The sequence below is a fragment of the Sarcophilus harrisii genome, chromosome 1 (assembly GCF_902635505.1).
Source record: "Sarcophilus harrisii chromosome 1, mSarHar1.11, whole genome shotgun sequence".
Classification (NCBI taxonomy): Eukaryota; Metazoa; Chordata; class Mammalia; order Dasyuromorphia; family Dasyuridae; genus Sarcophilus; species Sarcophilus harrisii.
The window spans coordinates 382,499,473-382,520,770 of NC_045426.1; the positions used below are offsets into that span (position 1 = coordinate 382,499,473).

Sequence of the window (21,298 nt, forward strand, 5' to 3'; positions counted from 1 at the left end):
GCAATAGGGGCATATTACATTGATCACGTCAATGACAGTCTCTTTGATGAGTAGAAACCACATGAACTAATAATATGGAGATGAGCATCACTAAGAGTTTGCCTTTTACAATATCAATTACCTTCTCATGGCATCAATGCAGAAAAAAATAAGACAGACCTTGCTAATCAACATAAATTTCCCTAAAGCCAAATTTTCTTTTTTTTCCCTTCTGTATTTCACAAGGCCTCATGCTAGTGATAATTTGATAAAAAACAATATATTCTAAAGGCACGGATTCCTCCTTCCAAATTCAAACCCACCTCACAGACTCATAATTATAATTTTGTTATTACCATTATGTTATCATATGTTATATTACTATTACTATTATATTATTATATTATGCTATTATCATTACAAGGCACAGTCTTATAAGACAAGGAAGGTATAAGTCCAGTAAGAGCAGAGATTTGTGACAAATGCTCAGAATAAAAGAAGAGCTTTTCAAAGTTATATAGGAGATGAAAGGAAGAAAAAGTCTTAGCCTAAAAAAGGACATAGTAATCAACAGTGGAGAGAAGCAGTGTTTTGCTTACTAAGGAGAAGGGCTGGACTAAATAGCCTTTGAAGTCAGTTCCAACTTTGAGATTACATAATTCTGTAAGAACAAATTGTAGCTTGGAAAGGAAAAAAATCGTTATTAATAGATAATTGAACTCCAAGAAAAGTGAGCCTTAATATCCAGTCAATAAACATTTATTAAGGACAGTATACTATCCTAGGCACTGGAGGTACAAGGACAAAGAGGTTTGCAACTCAGGGAGCTGCAGCATCCTCTCAGGAGAGATAATATTGTGTGTATGTGTGTGTTTATATGTGTGTGTACATATAGATATACATATCTATCTATCTGGATATATATATGTATATATACAGAAATATATAAAAAAGAAGGTAATTTTGGATGGCAGAGTTGTGGGGAGACCATTAATGACTGGGAGGATTAGGAGGGATTTCACATAGAAACTAAATTCTTGAAGAAAACTAGGGAGTGCAAGGCATATAGATGAGAAGGGAGTGCATCCCCGACTGAGGGAACAATTAAAGCAAAGACATGGAGAAAGGAAATGGCAGATTCCCCAAAAGTCCAGTTTGGCTAGACAATAGAATAGTCTTTGGGGTGCACATATATGTATCAGGAGACATGATGTGGCTCATGATCCATCAGTCACTCAAGAGAGATCAAAGAAACCCCAAGAGGGGAAGAGTAACCAGGAGGAGAATTCTGCAGAATTGGATGAGAATATGTGATAAATGGTCAGAGGATAAATATTTAACTGCTCTTGATGAATTCAAGCCATAGATTGTAGATGAATCACATCCTGAGGCATGGCGAATGCAAATGCCAGATGCTCTAAGTAGGCAGTATTAAACTTGGGGCCTATGGATTACAAAAAGCAGGCAAAACTCCTTATTATAACTGATCCAGATTAAAATATAATTATGAAATAAAAAAAAAAGGAAAATAAAATGTACTGCTATTTTGTGGTTTTCTAAGTCAATTTGTGGCTGTAGGGATCAGGGATTTTTTCTATTTGAGTTTGACACTAATACTGTAAGGACTCCAGTTAAGTAGCTGGATGGCAGAGGATAGGAGTGGGAGTAAGGAAGATCTTAATTTAAATCCTACTTCACGTTAGATATTTATCAGCTGTGTGACCCTGGATAAGTCACTTAATGTTTCCTTATCTGTAAAATGGAGGCAATAATAGCCCCTATCTCATAATATAGAGATTTTTGTAAACTATTCTGAAAACCTCAAAGCACTATCTAAAAGCTAATCACTGTTATTTATTTTTATTAATCATGGAAAGCAAGGGAGATGGCATAACATTGAAGATGGGAAGATGGGTAGATGAAGATGAAGATGGGAAGAAAGGGTTCCTCACTCTTTGACAGTTATTCCTGGGGAAAAAATAAGAATATGCTTTTGAAGGAGTAGTTAGTGAAACTTAGAAAGAGAAGTAAACAAATTATTGGTTATTTTGAATGGCTCTCTAAGAGGGGAAAATGTAGGTTACATAAAAACAAAAATATCAATAAAAGTTATTTTTTTAAAAAAGAAGAAGAAATGGTGATTACTATAGCCCATTGTAGTTTCATTAAAAATGAGTCATACCAGACTAAGCGCACTCATCTTGCTTGTATAATGAGACTAATAGGGGAATTTTGTAGACTTAAATTTCGGGAAGGCATTTGATAGTTTCTCCTTACAAATTGTTGGAAAAGGTAGAAAGATGCAAACTGAATGGTAATATAAATAGATTTGAAATAGACTGACATAGTTAGCAGGTGTAGACATGGTCATTAGAACAATCAGTATTGCATATCTGGTGCAATTGGAGAAGAAGGAACTGTTGGGGCTAAGATTTGCTATGTCAATGAAAAGAATTACTGCCCAGGGCAAGTATATGTTGCCACCATTGAATACAATGGTAAGATGAATGCCTCCATAGGTCAACTAAACAATATTGTGACAGTATTGATAGGTTATATTCTGGTGTTCAACTGTAGCCACAACTCTCTCAGTCTCTAGGGGGAAGGCAATTGCTTCCAATTCCTTCCTAATTGGTAATTAAAATAACTGCTACTGAAACAGGAGAGCATCAAGGCATTTGTCGGCTAAAACTGGTACTTCTGATATTGGCCCATTTAGTTCTGAGAGAGAGAGAGTCAAGATAGAAAGGAAGTGATGGACTTAGGTATCTTGGGAAGAGAGACTTGCAGCAGTGCTACAGAGCTGTAATCTGTTCAAGAATCTAATTCAGGGTTTTAGGTCATGCCGTTGATGATGTGTTTATCAAATTTCTAGATGACACTAAATTGGGATCACTAATTCTTTGGATGAAAGGACTGGTATCCAAGAAGAACTAGAGTAATGGGCCAAATCTAAAAAGAATTTAATGCAATAAATGCACAGATCCAACGAATGAAATGCACAAATGCAGAATGGGGTTGATATAGCTAGCAAGCACCTCAAAGGAATAAAAAAGACTGAGAGTTTAAATAGACCAAGAATATGATATGAGTCAGTGGTATGATATGGAGGTCAAAAAATTGTATGACAGTTTTGGTCTCATGGTGTCCAGAATGAAGGATATGATATGTCTACTACAGTCCTGGTCAATCCACATTCAGAGTCTTATATTCATTTCTTAATATCAGACAAAGAGCATAGTGAGGGAAAGGACAACAGAATGATGAAGGCTGAAAACATAATATATTAATTGAGAGAATTGGAACTTCGTAGTTGAGAGAAAAGACTTAGTGGGTACATAATCAATGTCCACAAATATTTGAAGGATCTTTGTTTGGAAGAAAACTTGAGGAGTAATATGGCTAAAAGGAAAGGAAAGGGATGGGAGCAAGCATTTATATAATGTCTACTCTGGGTTAGTCATTGTACTAAGCACTTTTATATTTATATACTCACTTGATCCTTAAAAAATCCTATGAAGTTGGTGCTATAATTATCCAAAATTTACCATGGAGGAAATTGATACAATCAAAGGTTGTATCACACAGATAATATGTGTCTGAGGTCACATTTGAACCTCAGGCAGACTCAGTTTTCTATCCAGGAAAAACGAACAGAGGATTGAACTTGGATTTGGGAAAACTAACTTCAGACACTGAGTGACTTTAGGTAGATTCTTTAACCTCATACCTCATCCATGAAGATGGGTTGGGTGGCATTTTAAGGTCTCTTGCAGCTCTCAATTTATGAATAGTATGGGTAGTATTTTACAGATAAGGAAACTGAGGAACGGAAGTAACTCCTGATTCTGAGTTCATAGATTACAAGACTACACTTGGACAGTTCAGTGACACAGTACATAGAACACTGGGGCTTGGAATCATGAAGACTCATCTTCTTAATTTCAAATATGGCCTTAGACATTTGCTAGTCATGTGACCCTGGATGAGTCACTTAACTATACTTGCCACAATTTCCTCATCTATAAAATGAACTGGAAAAGAAAACAGACAACCTTTCCAGTATCTTTGTCACCTTTCCCCCTCCAACACACACACATACACACACACACACACACACACACACACACACACCTCAAAATGGGATTATGGAGAAGTGAACTCTACTGAAATGATTGAACAATAATAACAAAATGATTCAATTGGCTATTAAATTATAAATAATTGAAAAATTAGAAATAAAAGAGTTAGTTCAATACAAAGAGGGATTTCCCCTTTCAAAATTAGACTTTCTTTTATAGAATTAAGGCTTTAAGTTATTTTGGTTAAGATATTGCCTTGATATTTCCTCTGGCTTTTTTATTTTAGTACTAAAACTCTTGTCATTTTTCTCAGCTCTAATAGCATTTGAACTAAGGGTCTTAACTTTTCTATGACAACTTTCTCACTGTTTCCCTTTCTCTTAATTATAAACAGTAACAATATTAGTATATGTTTAACAACCAGCTTTCTAAAAAAAAGTTTAATTTTAGTTATTAAGATTTTGTCTATGACTTTCTAAAAATCTAGATAATGAACAGAATTATAAATCAAGATTTGATTTCTAGCATTTACAAATGTTCACACAGTGCAAATGTTCACAGTGAAAATTTAACAACTGGCTTTTGCAAACTGGTCTAGGTCAGTTCCAATATATCTGGATCATAGAGATTGTGAAATTATGAGAAACTGTAGAGATTATGAGGAGCTACATGGTGTAGTGGAAAGAGCATTGAATTTGGAGCCTATAGTGCAAACTTACTAGCTATGTATGGACTTCAGAAAAATTGTATAACTCCTTGAAATCTCAGTTTTTTCACATTTCCACTGAGACTAACAAATATTACTTGAATTATCTAACTCAGGTGGTTGTGAGAAAAGACATTTTTAAAGTGTTTGAGGTGGTCTGATCAGACTTGGGTCCCTTCAGCGGAAGAGGAAGTAAGATAAAGACAGAAACCAGCAGTAACTGATGAATTCATGGGAGTAACTACCAAATACAAAAAGAATTGTTTTAATTCATAAATACGTGGTTATGAGGGGCAGCTAAGTGGTACAGTAGATAGATCACTGGCCCTGGAATCATGAATCCCATAGTTCAAATTTGGCCTCAGATACTTACTAGCAACTCACTTAATTCCAGTTGTCTATAAAATAAATTCATGGATATTTTTTCCACTCCCTACTTATGTATTTATAAAGACTCCCTTTATTTAGAACACCTTGCAAGCACTCATGTTAATGAGTCCTAAGATAAACTTGTATTGAGTTGTTGTCAGGGTCCCTCTTGGACTTCATCTATGCCATTATGGCATGTCCTGAATTAGGACAAAAAAAGATCCAGATATTAACAATTTGGCACTTGTCCTTATTGGTATTTTCTCTTGTTGTTTAGTCATTTCATTTATGCTGACTCTTTGTGACTCCATTTAGGGTTTTCTTGGCAAAAACACTGGAGTGGTTTGTCATGTCCTTCTCCAGCTTATATTTATAGATGTGGGGAAACTGAGATAAACTGTCAGGTAATGACCTGCCCTGGATCACATAGTAATTTGAAGTGATATACAGTCAGGTCTTCCTGATTCAAGTTCTGATGTTCTATCTAATGTGACACCTAACTGCCCAACAAAATCTTAAAGCACAATGTAAATATTATTATTATAATCGTAGAAAAATATAGTAGTTTTAAGGTATATTGAAGGCATTATATGTTTTATCTGATTTGTTCCTCATAATAGCTCTCTGGGGTGGTATTATTATTGTCCCCATTTTACAATAAGGAAACTGAGGACCAGAGAATTTAAGTTAATTCCTGATTTCAAGTCCAGTGTCCTATCCACTGTACTATACTTCCTCCATACATTAGATGATCTGCATTGAGTATTATTACATTAAGACACTTGTCCTTTGATTCTTTACTTTTGATGCTGTCAATGACCTTTTTCTGATTATTCTCTCCTCTCTAGGTTTTCATGAAAACTATGCACCCCTGGATCTCCTACCTAATTGACTGCTCTGTGAGGGTCTTCTTTGCTGGCTCTACTTCCAGTCCATGTTCATTCCCTCAAGACCTTGTTCTGGACTCTCTTTTCTCTCCTTGTACCATTTTTGTTCTCTCTATATACACTTTTCCATGGGAACAGCTAGATGAAATGCCCCAATTCAGTGTCTTGTTTGTGAAATAGCCAGGATGCAGATGTCTCTGGCTTGATGATCTCATTAGTTCCCATGGGTTCAGTTGTCATCTTCATGAGCTATATATCTAGCCCATTTCTCTCTTCTAAAGTCCAGCTTCACATATTTTGGATGTCTCAAATTGGGCACCCCATGGGTATCTCAAATTCCCCAAAAGACATCATTATTTAGTTATTTTTTACCCTCACACCTTCCCTTCTTTTCAACTCCCTTCTTCTTTTGGAGGGACCATTAGCTTTTCAGTCTTCAGGATAATAACTTTTGTGATTTCTAAGTCATAGTCACACTAGCCCCCAATAGCCAACCAGTTGTCAAGTCACTGTTGCTACCTTTACATTGTATATATGCATGTTACATTGTATATATGTATGTATATATCAGTGTAGATGAATGGGTGTATATATATATATATATGCATGTGTACACAATATAGACATGTACATATACATACACACATATATACATAAACTCATACACCTATATACATATATATAGATATGTACATATACACAAACACATATAAATCTCATACAATCTTTTTTTTTTACTCATGCAATTGTTCCCCTGGTACAAGTCCTCATCACTTTAACTCTGTACTATTGCAATAGCATTTTTGTTAATGTGTTTGTGTCCCTTTTACTTCTGGGAACAAATGTAAGATTCTCTGTTTGGTGTTTAGAGCCCTTCACAGCCCGGCTCCCCTCTCCCTTTATAACTGTTTTACTCTACTTCCTTTCATACACTCCATGATTGGTTACACTGGTCTGCTTGGTAGATCTCACATCCAACACTACATCTTCCATCTTTGCCTTTTTCCTGGCTTTTTCCAGTTCCTGAAGACTCTCCCTTCCCTCATCTACCTCCTGGCTTTCTTGATTTTTTTCACCACATCCTACCTTTTGCAGGTGATGTTTCCAAGTCCCCTTACCTCTGAAAATTATCTTCCATTTCTATATCATATGGATAAAATGCATGAACAGGGCTATTTGCATATTTGTGTGTTAATTTTCTCACTAAAATATAAACTCTCTGAGCACAGAGGTGGATTTTGCCTTTCTTTTTACCTTTATCACTATCAAATAGTGAGTGATTTGTAAATGCTAGACTAACTGATTGACTGATACCCTGATAAATTGGAATGGGAGTCTCACCTTTTTATACACGGTTCATCACCACACAAAAAAATTGTGTTTGAGTTGTAACTGTATTGGGTGATTTAGTTCCAATTTTCCATTGATGTTGAGAATGAAAAGGAATTTTTTGTGTTTTTATATGCTTTAATGTACTAAAACTTTAAAATTTTCTTCAGCCTAGGATGGCATAGTTTGGGTAGTGATATGTAATAAGAACTATGGAAATAAAAATTGCAGCTTTAAGAAACAACATTAAAATATAGTGCACTGGACTGACTAACGTTTTCTAAGACAAACTGAATCAAACTTAGTTAAGTATTGGGTCGTTCTGTCTTTCTTTGGTTGCTGACTGTGAGCCAACCCTAACTGGGTTGAATTATATAAACTGCAAGGATTTGGTAACATGATGTTTTTTTCCTTGAGTTTTCCTGTACCTATTCATTTGTTTGCTTTATTTTTTGATGAAGAGGATAACAGTGGGAAAATATCATTCAATAAAAATGATGTTTACAACCCTATAAATAAAATAAATAAATAAATAAATAAAACCCTATAAATGTGGTTCACTTTCTTGGGCCCAAAACAGGGGAGATGAGTTGATTGAGATCATTGACATGTTGCTACTTCTCTTCTCTAACAGCTATTCAGGAGCAACACTTTAGGACCCATGGTGACCACCCAGTGAAAGAAGATCACCTCCCCACTGGAATTGCCATGCCAGAAGGAGGACTCTTGCTAGAAGTGAGTACATGCAATTTCCCTTTTACTTTGCCCTCCAGAATCAAATACAAGATGCTGTGTGTGGCATTCAGAGCTCTATATAACCTAGTCCCTCCCTACCCTTCCAGTCTTCTTATACCTTACTCCTTGCCATATACTCTTGGATCTAGTAACACTCGCCTCCTGGTTGTTCCATGAACAACACAGTCCATCTCTAGACTCTGAGCATTTTGTTGTTGTTGATGATGTTTATTTCTCATGTCTGGAATGCATTTTCTCCTCCTGACTTCCCTGGCTTTTTTAAAGACTCAGCTAAAATACTATCTTCTACAGGAAGCCTTTGTTAATTCCTCTAAATATATTCTCGTTTTTAGTTACTTCCTATTATATCATGTATAATCCATATATATTACAATATAGATTCTATAATACATCATATAGTAATATAAATACATCTATTACATATCATAAAATACACATACATATCATATAGTTATATATCACAAAACATTATAAATATATCATATAGTAATATAAATATACATATATCACAAAATATATGTAACATGATATATACATACATATATATGTATATGTGTTTGTGTTTGTGTTTGTATATATCTTGTTTGTATGTATTTTTTCTTTGTTGTTTCTCCCACTAGAAGACAAGGACTATCTTTTGCCTCTTTTTGTATTTCTAGCACTTAGCACAGTGCCTAACAGATAATAGCCACTTAATAAACTTTGAATGAAAGTTTATTCTACTAGTGAAATACAAATTCCTTGCCTGAAATCCAGGGCCCTCCACATCATAACTCCTACTTATCTACCTTTTCCACCTTATTTCATATCACTCCCTTCATGGTCTCCACATTCTAGCCCAGCTAGACTACTGAATTGTTTTCAGAGCTTGATATTTCATCTCCTTCCACCATGTTTCACCACAACAATTAACAAATACTCCCTCTTCAACTTCAGCTTTCTTCAGGGCCCTAGTATTATCACTTCTTTCCCCAAACTTTTCCTGATTTCTTCCTTAGAAATGTTTATACATATGTTAAATACTACCTCCTCTCTCCCCCCATTTCCACCCTTCCTGAAAATATAAGTTCTTTGAGGACTGGGAATTGTTTTGTTTTTGAATCTTCAGCACCCAGCACAGTCCTGACACATAAGAAAGTGTTTAAGAAATGTTTGTTGAGCTGCAACACAGTGATATTTGGCAGCCAATATAACTTTTCGCTCAGACTGCACTAATTTAGTGGTCATTCATAAAAATTTCATTCATTTAACTTCATTCATTCAGAAAATGTGTCAATTTTATTTTGTTTAGAGTTTTTTTTTTTTTTTTAACTCATGCCCAGCTCTTTGTGACCCCATTTGGGGTTTTCTTGGCAGAAATAGTAGACTGGTTTGTCATTTCCTTCTCTAGCTTATTTTACAAGTGAGGAAACTGAGGCAAACAAAGTTAACTGTCACGCAGCTACTAAGTATTTGAGACCAGATTTGAATTCAGGAAGCTATGCTATAAAGTAATGGAAGCTAATTTTTTTTTTCTGGAAGCTAATTTTCAGAAAAGGAGTTCTGAAATGAAATTGATCTGTGGCAAAATTGATGGAATAAATATAAAGCTCCTCACAGTGGTACTTAGGACAAGCAGCAGCATGGCAGAATGCTGGACATGAAATTAGGAAGAATTCAATTCATATCCTATGTCTGGGAGTGATGGAGCTGTGGACAAGTCCTTTGCCAGGCCTGAGGTCAGAAACTCATCTTGAAAATAATATTCTATCTCTTTGTTTCAGAACTTTACTAATTGAGATTAGTCTTGAACCTTCCCCAGTGAATCTGAATCAGTGAAGTTTTATGTACTTATCAAGATTGGATCAGTTCCCTTCTGGTCTGTAATCCAGTTGTTCACATTTCCTATCATGAAAAAGAATTAGAGGGTATAATCCATAGTAATGTTTTCTAACTTTGCCCAAGTTATTGTTTGTACAATAAAAGCACATGAATTAGGATCACTGTAGTGCTGGAAGAGGTCCAGGGAAAACCTTTGCAGTTATTTAGTAATTTATTTTGTTTTTGTCTTTATGACTCCTTAAAGTCTCAGCAGTAATTTAATTAGAATAAAGTTTAACATTAGTGGTTTTGTTTAATGGAGTGAAAACTTAAAGACTAATTTCTTCTGACCCAGGATACTTCTAAATAACTCTCAGAAGAAAATAGGGTCTTAACTGGAGTATAGTAAAAAGAGACAAATGTGGAGTCAGAGGTCTTGGGTTTTAGTCTGGCCTCCAGACTTTCTAGCTTTGTGATCTTGGTCAAAATGTTTAAATATTCTTATCCTTGTTTCTTTCATCTATAAAATGGGGCAAATATTATTTATACTAACTACCATGTGAGAATTGCATGAAACTATATGAAAAAATGATGTGTGTATGTCTATAGCTACATATATGCTATTATATTATTATTATTATTATCATCTCTGATATATAGTCGAAATCAACTTAAATGACTGAACAACAAATGGTGAAGGAAAAGGCATATTAATGTCCGAAGGGGAATTCCGGTTAATAAGCACAGTATTTTAGGATTTCCAGGCAGAGCAGGATGAGCATAAGCTCAGAGAGACAGTTTTCTCTTTCAAACCTCAAGAGAAGAAAATTTCACAAGATCCCTTGGCTCCTTGTCAGAGTTACCTCTGACCCCTATTTTAGATCTAAGCCGCTACCATGTAAGCCCATTCCCCATTGCCTCTCCTCACTGGAGAAAAGCCATGTTCACTAGGAATCAAATGTTTGCCTTTTTCCAGCCTGCCCTCCAAGAGCCCATTTCCCCAAGAGGCAGTCGAGCATAATGATTGAAGACTTGGGTTCAAAGTCCACTCTTAACACTTATTGGGCAAGTCACTCTCCTTTTCAGGATCTTAGTCCAGAAATGTTAAATCACAAAGGAGGGTGGACTGACCACATTACATCTAATAATTGAAAATATGGCCTGAAGCTGAATAAAATGGGAAACATTGGGGAATATTAAGCAAAATACATAAAAAACATAATATAATATAATATTAATATGTGGTTTTCCCACAGGGATCCTTCAATATGAGTTGATGGCCCCTGTTTGCCTTTGAATTTGACACTATTTTCAATGCTCTTAATAGAGAAAATGCCTTGCCCTACACTGTAGAAATCCAAGATCATTTGAAAACAAAAAATTATGTATACTTCATTATACCCAAATTAATAAAGATTTTACTCCTATTTGAACTTACAACCATAGGATCCCTATTGTCCCTACAGATAAGTGAGGTGTAAAAGTGTGGTCCTTTTCAGGAGGAGGTAGGGCTTTCAGATAATCTCATGCCTTCAGAATGAGCTCAGACTGACAAATCCACAGTCTATTCTCAATTCCTTCCTACCAAATGTCCTCATCGCTTATCTTTAACTCTCCTCAGGTGAAGAGGGCAGAATTTAAATCCCACTGGGTGTGGCTGTGTAGATTTTATGCTTAACTTCATATTACTTTTAGCAAAGTCATCCAGAGACTTTAATCTTTCTCCACAGTATCATTTGCTCCAGAACTCTTTGAGCTTCAAATTGCTTGCCTTGGTGTGAATGACTTCATGTGCCTTATAAATTCTATCTGGCTCCTTTATTATTCAATCTGGGCTCTCCATAATCCCTTTTCAGATTTTTGAATCATCCTTAATACATTTATCTCATTGACTATGAACTCAGGCTTTCAAACATTCAGGAATGGATCAAGAGCTCTGGCAAGGCACAGACTCCACTCTTTTTTCCCTCTTCCTGTATTTTGGTTAAAATTAGAAATCTGAAGAATTTCTTTCTTTTTTCAGGGCTTATTAAATTTCAGTAAGATCATTCCACATTTTTTGTGCTTGAACTGCCAACTGTTAGAAACACCTAAAGCCTGAAGTCTCTTCAAGTTTTAGTAGTTATGGTGGCTCCCTGTGAGAGAGTTCACATCTTTGTTCAAATTGCTTTCAGTTGCCTGAAAGTAGTGATTTGGCCAGTAAAGGTCCCAGAGAAAAGGTAATAAAAGATATCTTTTCCTTTCTAGCTAAGAGTTAGGGGGAAATTAGGATATAATATTGAATCGTATACTTTGCTATACACAACCTCTGTAGTTGATGTTTTTGCTTATTTGTTTTTCTTGGTCATAAGGGAGAATTCTGTCTACAGGGAGTTAGGGTAAGAAACAACTGTGGTCTAAAGATAAAAAAACAGTATGAAGTTATTTTTTTTTAAAAGAGTGGTTTAAGTGGACTCTCACATATTCCATCATTAGTCATCTGTTTCTGGCACTGTGTACATTTTCATAGTACATAAGGATGATTTTTAAAATTTACATTAGAGGAATGATGAAATAGTCACTCAGGCATGGATGGCTTCCCAAAGTACAAATTTTATAACAACAATGACTAATACTTACATTGTTTTTTTTTTAAGTTTTGTTAAGCACTTTTTCATATATTATCTAATATGTTCCTCACAACAAGCCTGTTACGTAGGTGCTTTTATTATCTCCATTTCACTGATAAGGAAACTGAGACAAAAAAAGTTTTAGTGACTTGCTGCACCAAACTCAAGCTACCACAGGCTAGTTTAGGAAGGCTCTAGTCAAACTGTATTCTATTCTGTATTTTTGAGCTGTCACCAGCAATTTTTTCATTTCATTCCTTCCAATTCAACTCAATAGATGTTTGTTAAATGTCTCCTTTGGGGAAACAAACAAACAAAAAAAGATGAATAAAGCACTTCTAATCATTAAAGATTTTATGTATTGCTGTAAATACTCACAAGCATTTGAGATGGGAGAGAATAGGAGGACCAGGACTTCTAATTGCTGATGGTACCTGTACAGAGCCAGTAAGAGAGAGAAGGTTGAGATGAGGAGTACAAAGTATATTCCAGGAATGTATCTATGGAAAGACTCAGAACTGATAACTAGAATGTCAGACTGAGTAAATAGTTTGTAAGTGTATATTATTTGAAGAGGAGGAAAAGGATAGAGAAGAATCAATTTTTGAAGAGCTTTAAACATCAAGTCCCCATTGTTCATTCAGTACCTTTTTTACTTTTATTTACACATCAGCTGGAACAAGTCGCCGAGGTTAATGCTGCCTAAAAAATTCCATTTTACTAAAAGAGCACGCCGATGTCCCTAAAGCCAGACAAGGAAGTGACTGGCAGCTGTTTGCCTTTCATCCTAAAGAAAATAGAAATTCTCTGAAGATTTTTGTAGCAAGAGAATGGCATGATTAGATCTGTACTTTAGATCTTTTATTTTCTCAGCTATATGGAAGATGGATCAATGAGGGAGAGTAACTGGAAACAGAAAGAACAATTAGAATTCTGCTTAAGTATTCCAGTAGGAAGATGATAAGGGCCTGACATAAGAGAGTGAATATGTAAATGGAGATAAGGAAATGAATATGTCAGGTATTATGGAAGTAGACTGTTCAGGACTTGGCAGCTGGTTGGATATGGGAAGTGAGGGAGAAGGAAGAATTAGGACTGATTTTGAGGTTCCAAATCTAGGGGATTGTAAAGTTGGCAGGGTCCTCAGCAGAAATAGAAAAGTTTCTAGGAGGTAGATAACTCTTCTTTAAAATGTGTTTTTAAAGTATTTTACATGATAAGTTTTAGGTGTATTGATTTTTTTAGTTTAAATCAGCTTTAAGTGTTTCATATATTTTATAAAAGTTATCAAAACAGTATGATGAATGGGGTTCCAGTTTTGTTTTGAGGATTGTGCTAGGTACATAATGAGTGGTATAAAAGGGAACATAAGATGCAATTTCTCCCGTGGAAGAAGTTGAATTAGAAAGATAAGATACTTCCCTTTCCCTTCCTCCCTTCCCCCCTCTCTGTGACCTCCCCACCCCCATAAAATTTGTTTACTAGGCAATGTATAATAAACATAATAAAGAGTTAAGCCAGATCACAAATTTTAGAAGTGAATTAGAAGTCATATGTCACTTTCTCATAAACAGATGGGGAAAATGAGGTCTAATGGCACCTATATAGTGAATGGCAGAGAAAGGATTTGAACTTACTATGTACTTTAACAGTACAGAATTATTAGCCATTAGCTTAACTGCCACTTACAATATATTAAATAATTTACTGATAAGAGAGTCCCCATTATTCATTCAGTACCTTTTTTATTCTTATTTACACATCAGTTAGAACAAGTTTGGATTTCTGATTTTTAAGTGCAAATATAATTAGAAGTGGAAAATGAGAAGGGTTATGATAAATGCACTAATGGAAGTATAAAGTGATAGCAGGAAATGTCAGTCTGATAGGGAAAACACAGAAAAACTACAAATAACTGACACAAAAACAAACAAAAGCACAGCTGTTTATAGTCTTATCAGTTGTAGACCCCTCATTATTATGGATAAGACTATCACTGTATTATAACCTAGTATAATAATTGATGTTCAGAATGATGATCTTGAATCATTAAGAAAAATATGTTCACCATACTCTTAAGAAGATGGTGAATCATATAATCTTAATATGAAAATTATTCAAATAAAATCTGTTTTGGTGACTGGAGAAATACACATCTCTGGAAAATTCAGCTGTTTAGAGGGACTCTTTCACAAAGGGTTCCAGGTAGCTGATGTTTCATTGTATTTTAAGCTATGTTATTGCAAGATTTATAACAATTGCTAGATAAGTAACAAAAAAGGGAGCATTTTAGAGAAAGCATTAGAGTTGTCAACAGAGCCTTGAGATGGGCTGTGAAGAATAAAGAGTGAGGGTAGAGTGGGGGAAGAGACAATATTCCAGGCTAGAAGAACAACATGACCAAAATAGGTAAGAAGAATGAGTGACAGTAGGTGTAGTGTAGAGACTGACCTTGACTGAAAAGAATAGAAGTAGGGGGAGATAATTTTGGTAGGCAAAACCATAGACTATTAAGTTAGAAGGAATCATGGAAATTAAGTGGTTGAATTTGACAGATAAGGAAACTGAGGTGCAGAGATAAAGGAACTTATCCAGGGACATATATATAGTGAAGTAAGGTAAAGGCAGTTTACTAAATTAAGAGGTTTAAAGTCAATCTAGGGAGTCTATAAATGTTATGAATAAAATGCATAATTTTTCTTGAGTGATTTGCTGTATAGAATTTCAGCATTGTGGTTTTTATGTGTATGCAACATTCCTGTGGGATACTCAGAAACACTGCCAGGTGCTAGAATAAAGATTCATTTTTGTCAGGCAGGTTATCATTTGCTGTGGGATTGATATATGCATAACATGTACAGGTTTGTTTTCAATTTAATGCAGAAAATGCCGTAACAGAAATTTTCCTTGTGGATTACTGATGTGCTTTCTGTACAAGGAAATAACAGAACATAGGAGACATTTCTATGCTTTATTTCCCAATGGATTTTTAGAAAGGCAATTCAAGCATAATTTCATCTCTTCTTTTAAATCTGAATATATCATATATCAGTGCTAGTTTAAAAAAAAATTTTACGCTGAAAATTGAGAACAATCTAAATTTTGGGTTGAGTGCATGATATTTAAATTGTGTTTTTTAAAAATTACTTTTGTATAACTTTGTAAATATAAAGAAGCAACAGAAACCTCAAGGTGACAGCTCTTGGTTGTCTTCCATCAGCAAAGGTTGCCTAAGACTTTTTTGTGATCTTCTCAAGCAAATTTGCCATTCTTTCCAGTTTTGAATTTCTATCTCCGAGGTTAATGCTGCCTAAAAAATTCCATTTTACTAAGAGAACATACCGATGTCCCCAAAAGCCAGACAAGGAAGTGGCTGGCAGCTGTTTGTGGTAAATGGAAATAGAAAAAACAGGGATTAAGAAACACCAGCTGTGAAAAGGAGGTAACAGGTATTTGTGTTGTTTCTGCTGAATCTTATGGAGTACTATGAGAATTTTAAGTGATGGATAAAAAACAGGTTGTTGTGGTCCCTTTGTAGAATGATAGTTTTCTGGGAGAATCATAGACAGGAGGCCCCCGTTTTTTGACCTGCAAATTCATGTCCTGCTTTTACTCTAGCCGGCTCTGACCTTGGCTCCCTAACTTTGGGGCCCTCTTCCCAACATCCAGCCTCAGAGATGCACTTTTTGGCTGACCATCTGATAGCCCAGCCACCTCCACTGAACCAGCCCCAAATTTTCCTAATATTTCCACTGAATATTAATTTTTCATTTCCACTTTGAGAGCAGAAAAAATCTGGAAGCATCTGCTGCATTCAGAGACCCCCAGGAGCAATCAGATTTGCCTCTGGTGGCTAAGACTGCTTGACCAGGTGTTATCTGATAATTTCATTCAGGACACTGCAGACTACTTTCTGCCAACTGCTGCTGTATAGTCATTACTATTCTTTATGTTGTTTTATGTTCTAACATCTTGGAATAATTAATTCTTCTGACTGTATCTTAGAGAAACAAATGCCTAGATCGGAGGATTAGATTAAACAGTTACTGAAGAGCTTTCTAAATGTGATCATGGCTACATTTTAGCATCTCATTTGACATATTATCTGGGCCACAGGATTTCCTGAGTTTAAGTTTCAGGAAGTTTACTTTGATTTGAATCATTATAGGGTTATCTAGTGAGGGTTGTGGTTATCTTTAATAGCATTTTCCAGTACAGTGATTCTCAAACTTTGGGGTTAGAGACTTTTTTGAAGTTAAAAAAAAAAACAAAAAACAACTCAAAACAAAGTAGAATAAACGGGGAAGAGAGAGATGGAAGGAATTCAGATCTTATTTTTTAATTCCTAAGAGATGAACTAGGACAAGGTAGGACTTTATGAAGAATGATAGACTTACAGACTTGGAAGGGACTTTAGCTGTACACTCATCCCGTCTCATTTCTCTTCAGATGAGTAAATTGAAATCTAGATTAAAGAATTAGCCCACATCATATAGCAAGATAGTGGTAGAGTTAGAACTAGAAATCAACTTTACTGATTTCTTTAAGAAACCTCAAAAGGAAAAGATGGGAAAAGTGGACCATAAATGGATTTTAAAAAAATAGTTGAATAGAAAAGTTAGAAGAAGTAGGGTATAATAAGAAAGAAAAGTAAAAGAAAAAGTGTTAAATCCATTGATTCTTTCATTGTCCTCATCTGACTTGACATGTCCAAAGCATCCATCTTTTGGCACTGTCAGTCACCCATTCCTCCTGAATACTTCTCCATTGGCTCTCACAATCCTCCTGGTTCTCCTTCTTTGGTCTGGCCATTTCATAGTATTCTTTGTGAGCACATCAATCATCCACTACCTCCTATATATGAGTATATTCAAGACCTTCTACTTTTTTTTTTTTTTTGCTGTAGAATCTTTTTTCTTACTTATCCCTTCTCTCCCATTGTTTTAATTAATATTTCCCCATAGAGCATTTCCTTTAAAAATAGTATTTTATTTTTCCAAATATATGTAAAGATAGTTTTCAACATTCATTTTTGTAAGATTTTGTATTCCAATTTTCCCCTTCTTTCCTTATCTTCCCACTCCCTGAGACTGCAAGCAATCTGATATATATTATACATATATAGTCCTTTTAAACATATCTCCATATCTGTCATGTTGTGCTAGAAAAATCAGACCAAAGGGGGAAAAAACCGAAAGAAAGGAAAAGCAAAAAAAGAAAAAAAGGTGAAAATACTATGCTTTGATGAACATTCAGTCGCCAAAGTTCTCTCTTTGGATGTAGATGGCATTTTCTATCCATGGATGATTTCTAAAACTATGTATCCAGGCTTAGATTCTTGTATGAATTTCAATCCTGAACTTTGAACTGGGAGATTTCTGTCTCCATATTCTATGAACATCTCATCCTGAATACCTGATCCCTCTGATTTGCCACAGATTTCTACATTTTTTTTGAGGTCATGATCACTGTCATCCCAGGTATTAGAATCATCCTGATTTTTAATTTTCCTGTAATTGATCACCATGTATTACCGCAATATTTTTCATATCCAATTCTCTCTGTCCATGCACACAGCTACTGCCCTAATTTAGGATCTCATTGATTTTCATCTGGATCATTGCAATATTGTCCTCACTGGTTTCCCTATTTCCAATCTCTTTCCTTTGCAAGGTTGTTCAACATACAGATACAAACATTTTTGGAAAGTGTGGTTTCTCCAGATCAAAAACCTTTAATACATCCCTTTTGCCTCAAGCATAAAATAAAACCTGCTTATGCAGGCTTTCAAGAACCTCCATAATCTTTTTAATTTTTTTTTCCTTTTTGTGAGGCATTTGGGGTTAAGTGACTTGCAAGTTTCTAATTTTGGTTTTGAACTCAGGTTCTCCTAACTCCAAGATGGATGCTCTATCCATTGTGCCTCCTCACTGCCTATGGACTGCCACAGTCTTGATCCAGGGGTGTGTTTGAGTTAATTCCTACTACCTTGGGGGAGATGGTTGTTAAATTTTCAGTGTGAGCATTTACACTTCAAAAATTGGTTAAACTATAGATCAGGATTTGATTTATTGCTTTGTTGATTGTCTAGATAGAAGTGAAATATTAGTAATGAAAATTAAACTTAGAAGTATATCCTATGTACATTATCACCTCCCCCCAAAGAGCTGAGTATTAAATATCAGCACACCCTGTTGTTATTTTGCTTTATAGTGCAATCAAATTAGACTACCCTAAATTTAAAAATTTTACATTCCTTTATGCATTTGCACTAGCTAACTTCCATGCCTTGGAATGCATTTCCTCCTTATCTCCAACTTTCAGAAGTTTTATTTTTTGAGATGCTTTTTAGGGAGTGAAGCTTTCTCTGAGACTCCCAATTAGTAGTGGTACCTCTCTCTTCAAATTACCTTGTGATTATATGCCTATGAATATATTGCATGTTCCCAATAGAACATAAGTTCAAGTCAGGGATGATTTCAGAGAGGTCTGGAGAGACTTACATGAACTGATGCTAAGTGAAGTGAGTAGAACCAGGAGAACATTGTACATGGCAACAACAAAATTATGCAATGATCAACTTTGATGGACTTCGCTCTTTTCAACAGTGAGATGATTCAGGGCAATTCCAATAGACAGAGAGAACCCTCTGTATCTAGAAAGAGGAGTATGGGGACTGAATATAGATCACAACATAGTATTTTCACTTTTTTGTTGTCTGCTGGCATTTTATTTTGTTTCTCATTTTTTTCCCTTTTTGATCTGATTTTTCTTGTGCAGCATGATAATTGGGGAAATATGTATAGAAGAATTGCACATGTTTAACATAGATTGAATTACTTGCCATCTAGGGCAAAGGAGGGAAAAATTTGGAACACAAGGTTTTGCTAGGGTGATGCTGAAAACTATGCATATGTTTTGAAAATAAAAAGCTTTAATAAAATAAAGAAATAAGTAAATAAATAGCAAAAAATATTTTATTTTGGAATGGTTACAGTCTCTTTTAGATGTCAGGTCTGACTTTTGCTTAGGCAGTCAGCATCAGTAGGAGTTTATAAAAGTTTTAAGTTGGTTGCTAAGAGAAGTGTTATTATATTTATATTTCAGGCAGCTTCAGTAGAGCAACTGAGAGTTGGGAATACAGCTGGTTAATGGAAGGTCTTATATATATATATATATATATATATATATATATATATATATATGTATGTATATGTAGAAAATTCATGGCAGAATTGAAAGAAACCTTCAAGGTCACTTAGTATAAGACCCTCAGAGGAGATAAGTGATTTAAGGATTTGAATTTAGGACCTGTGACTCCGAGTTGAGCAATCTTTCCACTGTACCACATAGCACCTTCTGATTGGATTTAAATTATTTTTTTCATAGTATAGAGATGCCTTATGTATCTTTTAGTTTTTTTGTAGTTTTTGCTTCTGTGGAAGAGAAGCCAGTAATAGCAGAGTGCTGACTTCAACATAAGGAGAAACATGAGCATAGATTCCTTTTCTGACACTTCCTTGACTTAACTTTTTTCAGTTTTCTTATTTGTAAAATGGAATTAACAAAAATTGCATCGGGCTGTCATATGAAACAAAAAAAATGATGTTTATAAAGCAGTTTGTAAACCACAAAGTTTTATATTTGTCCATTATTTTGTCAAATTATATTTGTCCAAGTTTTAGTAATTGTCAATTATTATTAAAAAGGACTAGACTAGGAGACTCAGATTCTAATTTGGATTCTGCCATTAACTAAGATTAGAGGTTCTCTTAAAATTAAAAAAAAAAAAATATCTGCCACTAGCTAATGAAACTAATAATTGTTTTGCCATAGGCAAGTCATTTGATTCAGCTTTTACTTCTGTGAATTGATGGGATATTAGGGGAACTTTGAAGTCTTTTCTAGCTCTAAACATTCCAGGATTCTGTGGATTCCCAGAATAGGAAGCACATTAGAGAAAGTAAACTAATATGTATACCTTGATTAGCTTATGAGCAGTTGGTTAGACCTGCTATATTATGGAAGCATAAAGAACTGTGAAAACAAGTTACTATATACAAATTTTATAGTGATTGGAATACATATAAGGTTAGCAGGATGAATTATAAGAACACTCTATTGTGAGGTTGTGAATAAGATTAATAATTGAAATGAATTGACAATAGTTAAATGAAGTCAGGAGGACCTGAGTTGAAATCTAATCTCAAACATTTAACACTTCCTAGCTGTGTGACTCTGGGAAAATCACTTAACCCCAATTGCCTTAGTAAAAATAAAATAAAATAAAAAATATTTAATTCAACTGTTCTTTCAAATCTTACTTTTAAAGCTTTCCAGTTGTCTTTTCTTCCTTCTAAAATTCCTTCCATTATTTTCTGTACATTTAAAATGCTTTATAACTACTTTTTTGCATCACTGTTGTTAGCCCTTGGTACCTCCCAAGTCTGCCCCCAACAATGTTTTTAAAAAGAAGAGAAAAACAGTCTTTTTGACAAATAAAAGTAAAGCAAACAAATTCACAGTGGCTGTGTCTAAAAATGTAAACCTCTTTCTATACTTTGATTCCAGCACTTCTTTGACAAGAGGTTCTCTACAGGTGGTCATTTTATTTTATAGCGTTCTTAAATCTTTTGAAGACATTTTCAATAGTATTGTTTCTATATAAATTGTTCTTTCATATTTTAATACATATCAATTTATAAAAGTTTTCCAAACATTTACTGAAAATATCTCCACTGTCATTTTTTTTGTTGAAGTAATATTCCATTACATTCATAT

General features: G+C 34.8%; 1 protein-coding gene across 1 annotated transcript in view; it reads left to right on the plus strand.

The window, feature by feature from the left end:
• Nucleotides 1-21,298, plus strand: part of AHRR (aryl-hydrocarbon receptor repressor) — a 256,083-nt gene that overhangs the window by 146,142 nt on the left and 88,643 nt on the right. Inside the window, exon 4 of the mRNA XM_031946073.1 lies at nucleotides 7,987-8,087. Coding sequence (XP_031801933.1) covers nucleotides 7,987-8,087 — 101 coding nt within the window. The remainder of the gene's footprint in view (nucleotides 1-7,986; nucleotides 8,088-21,298) is intronic.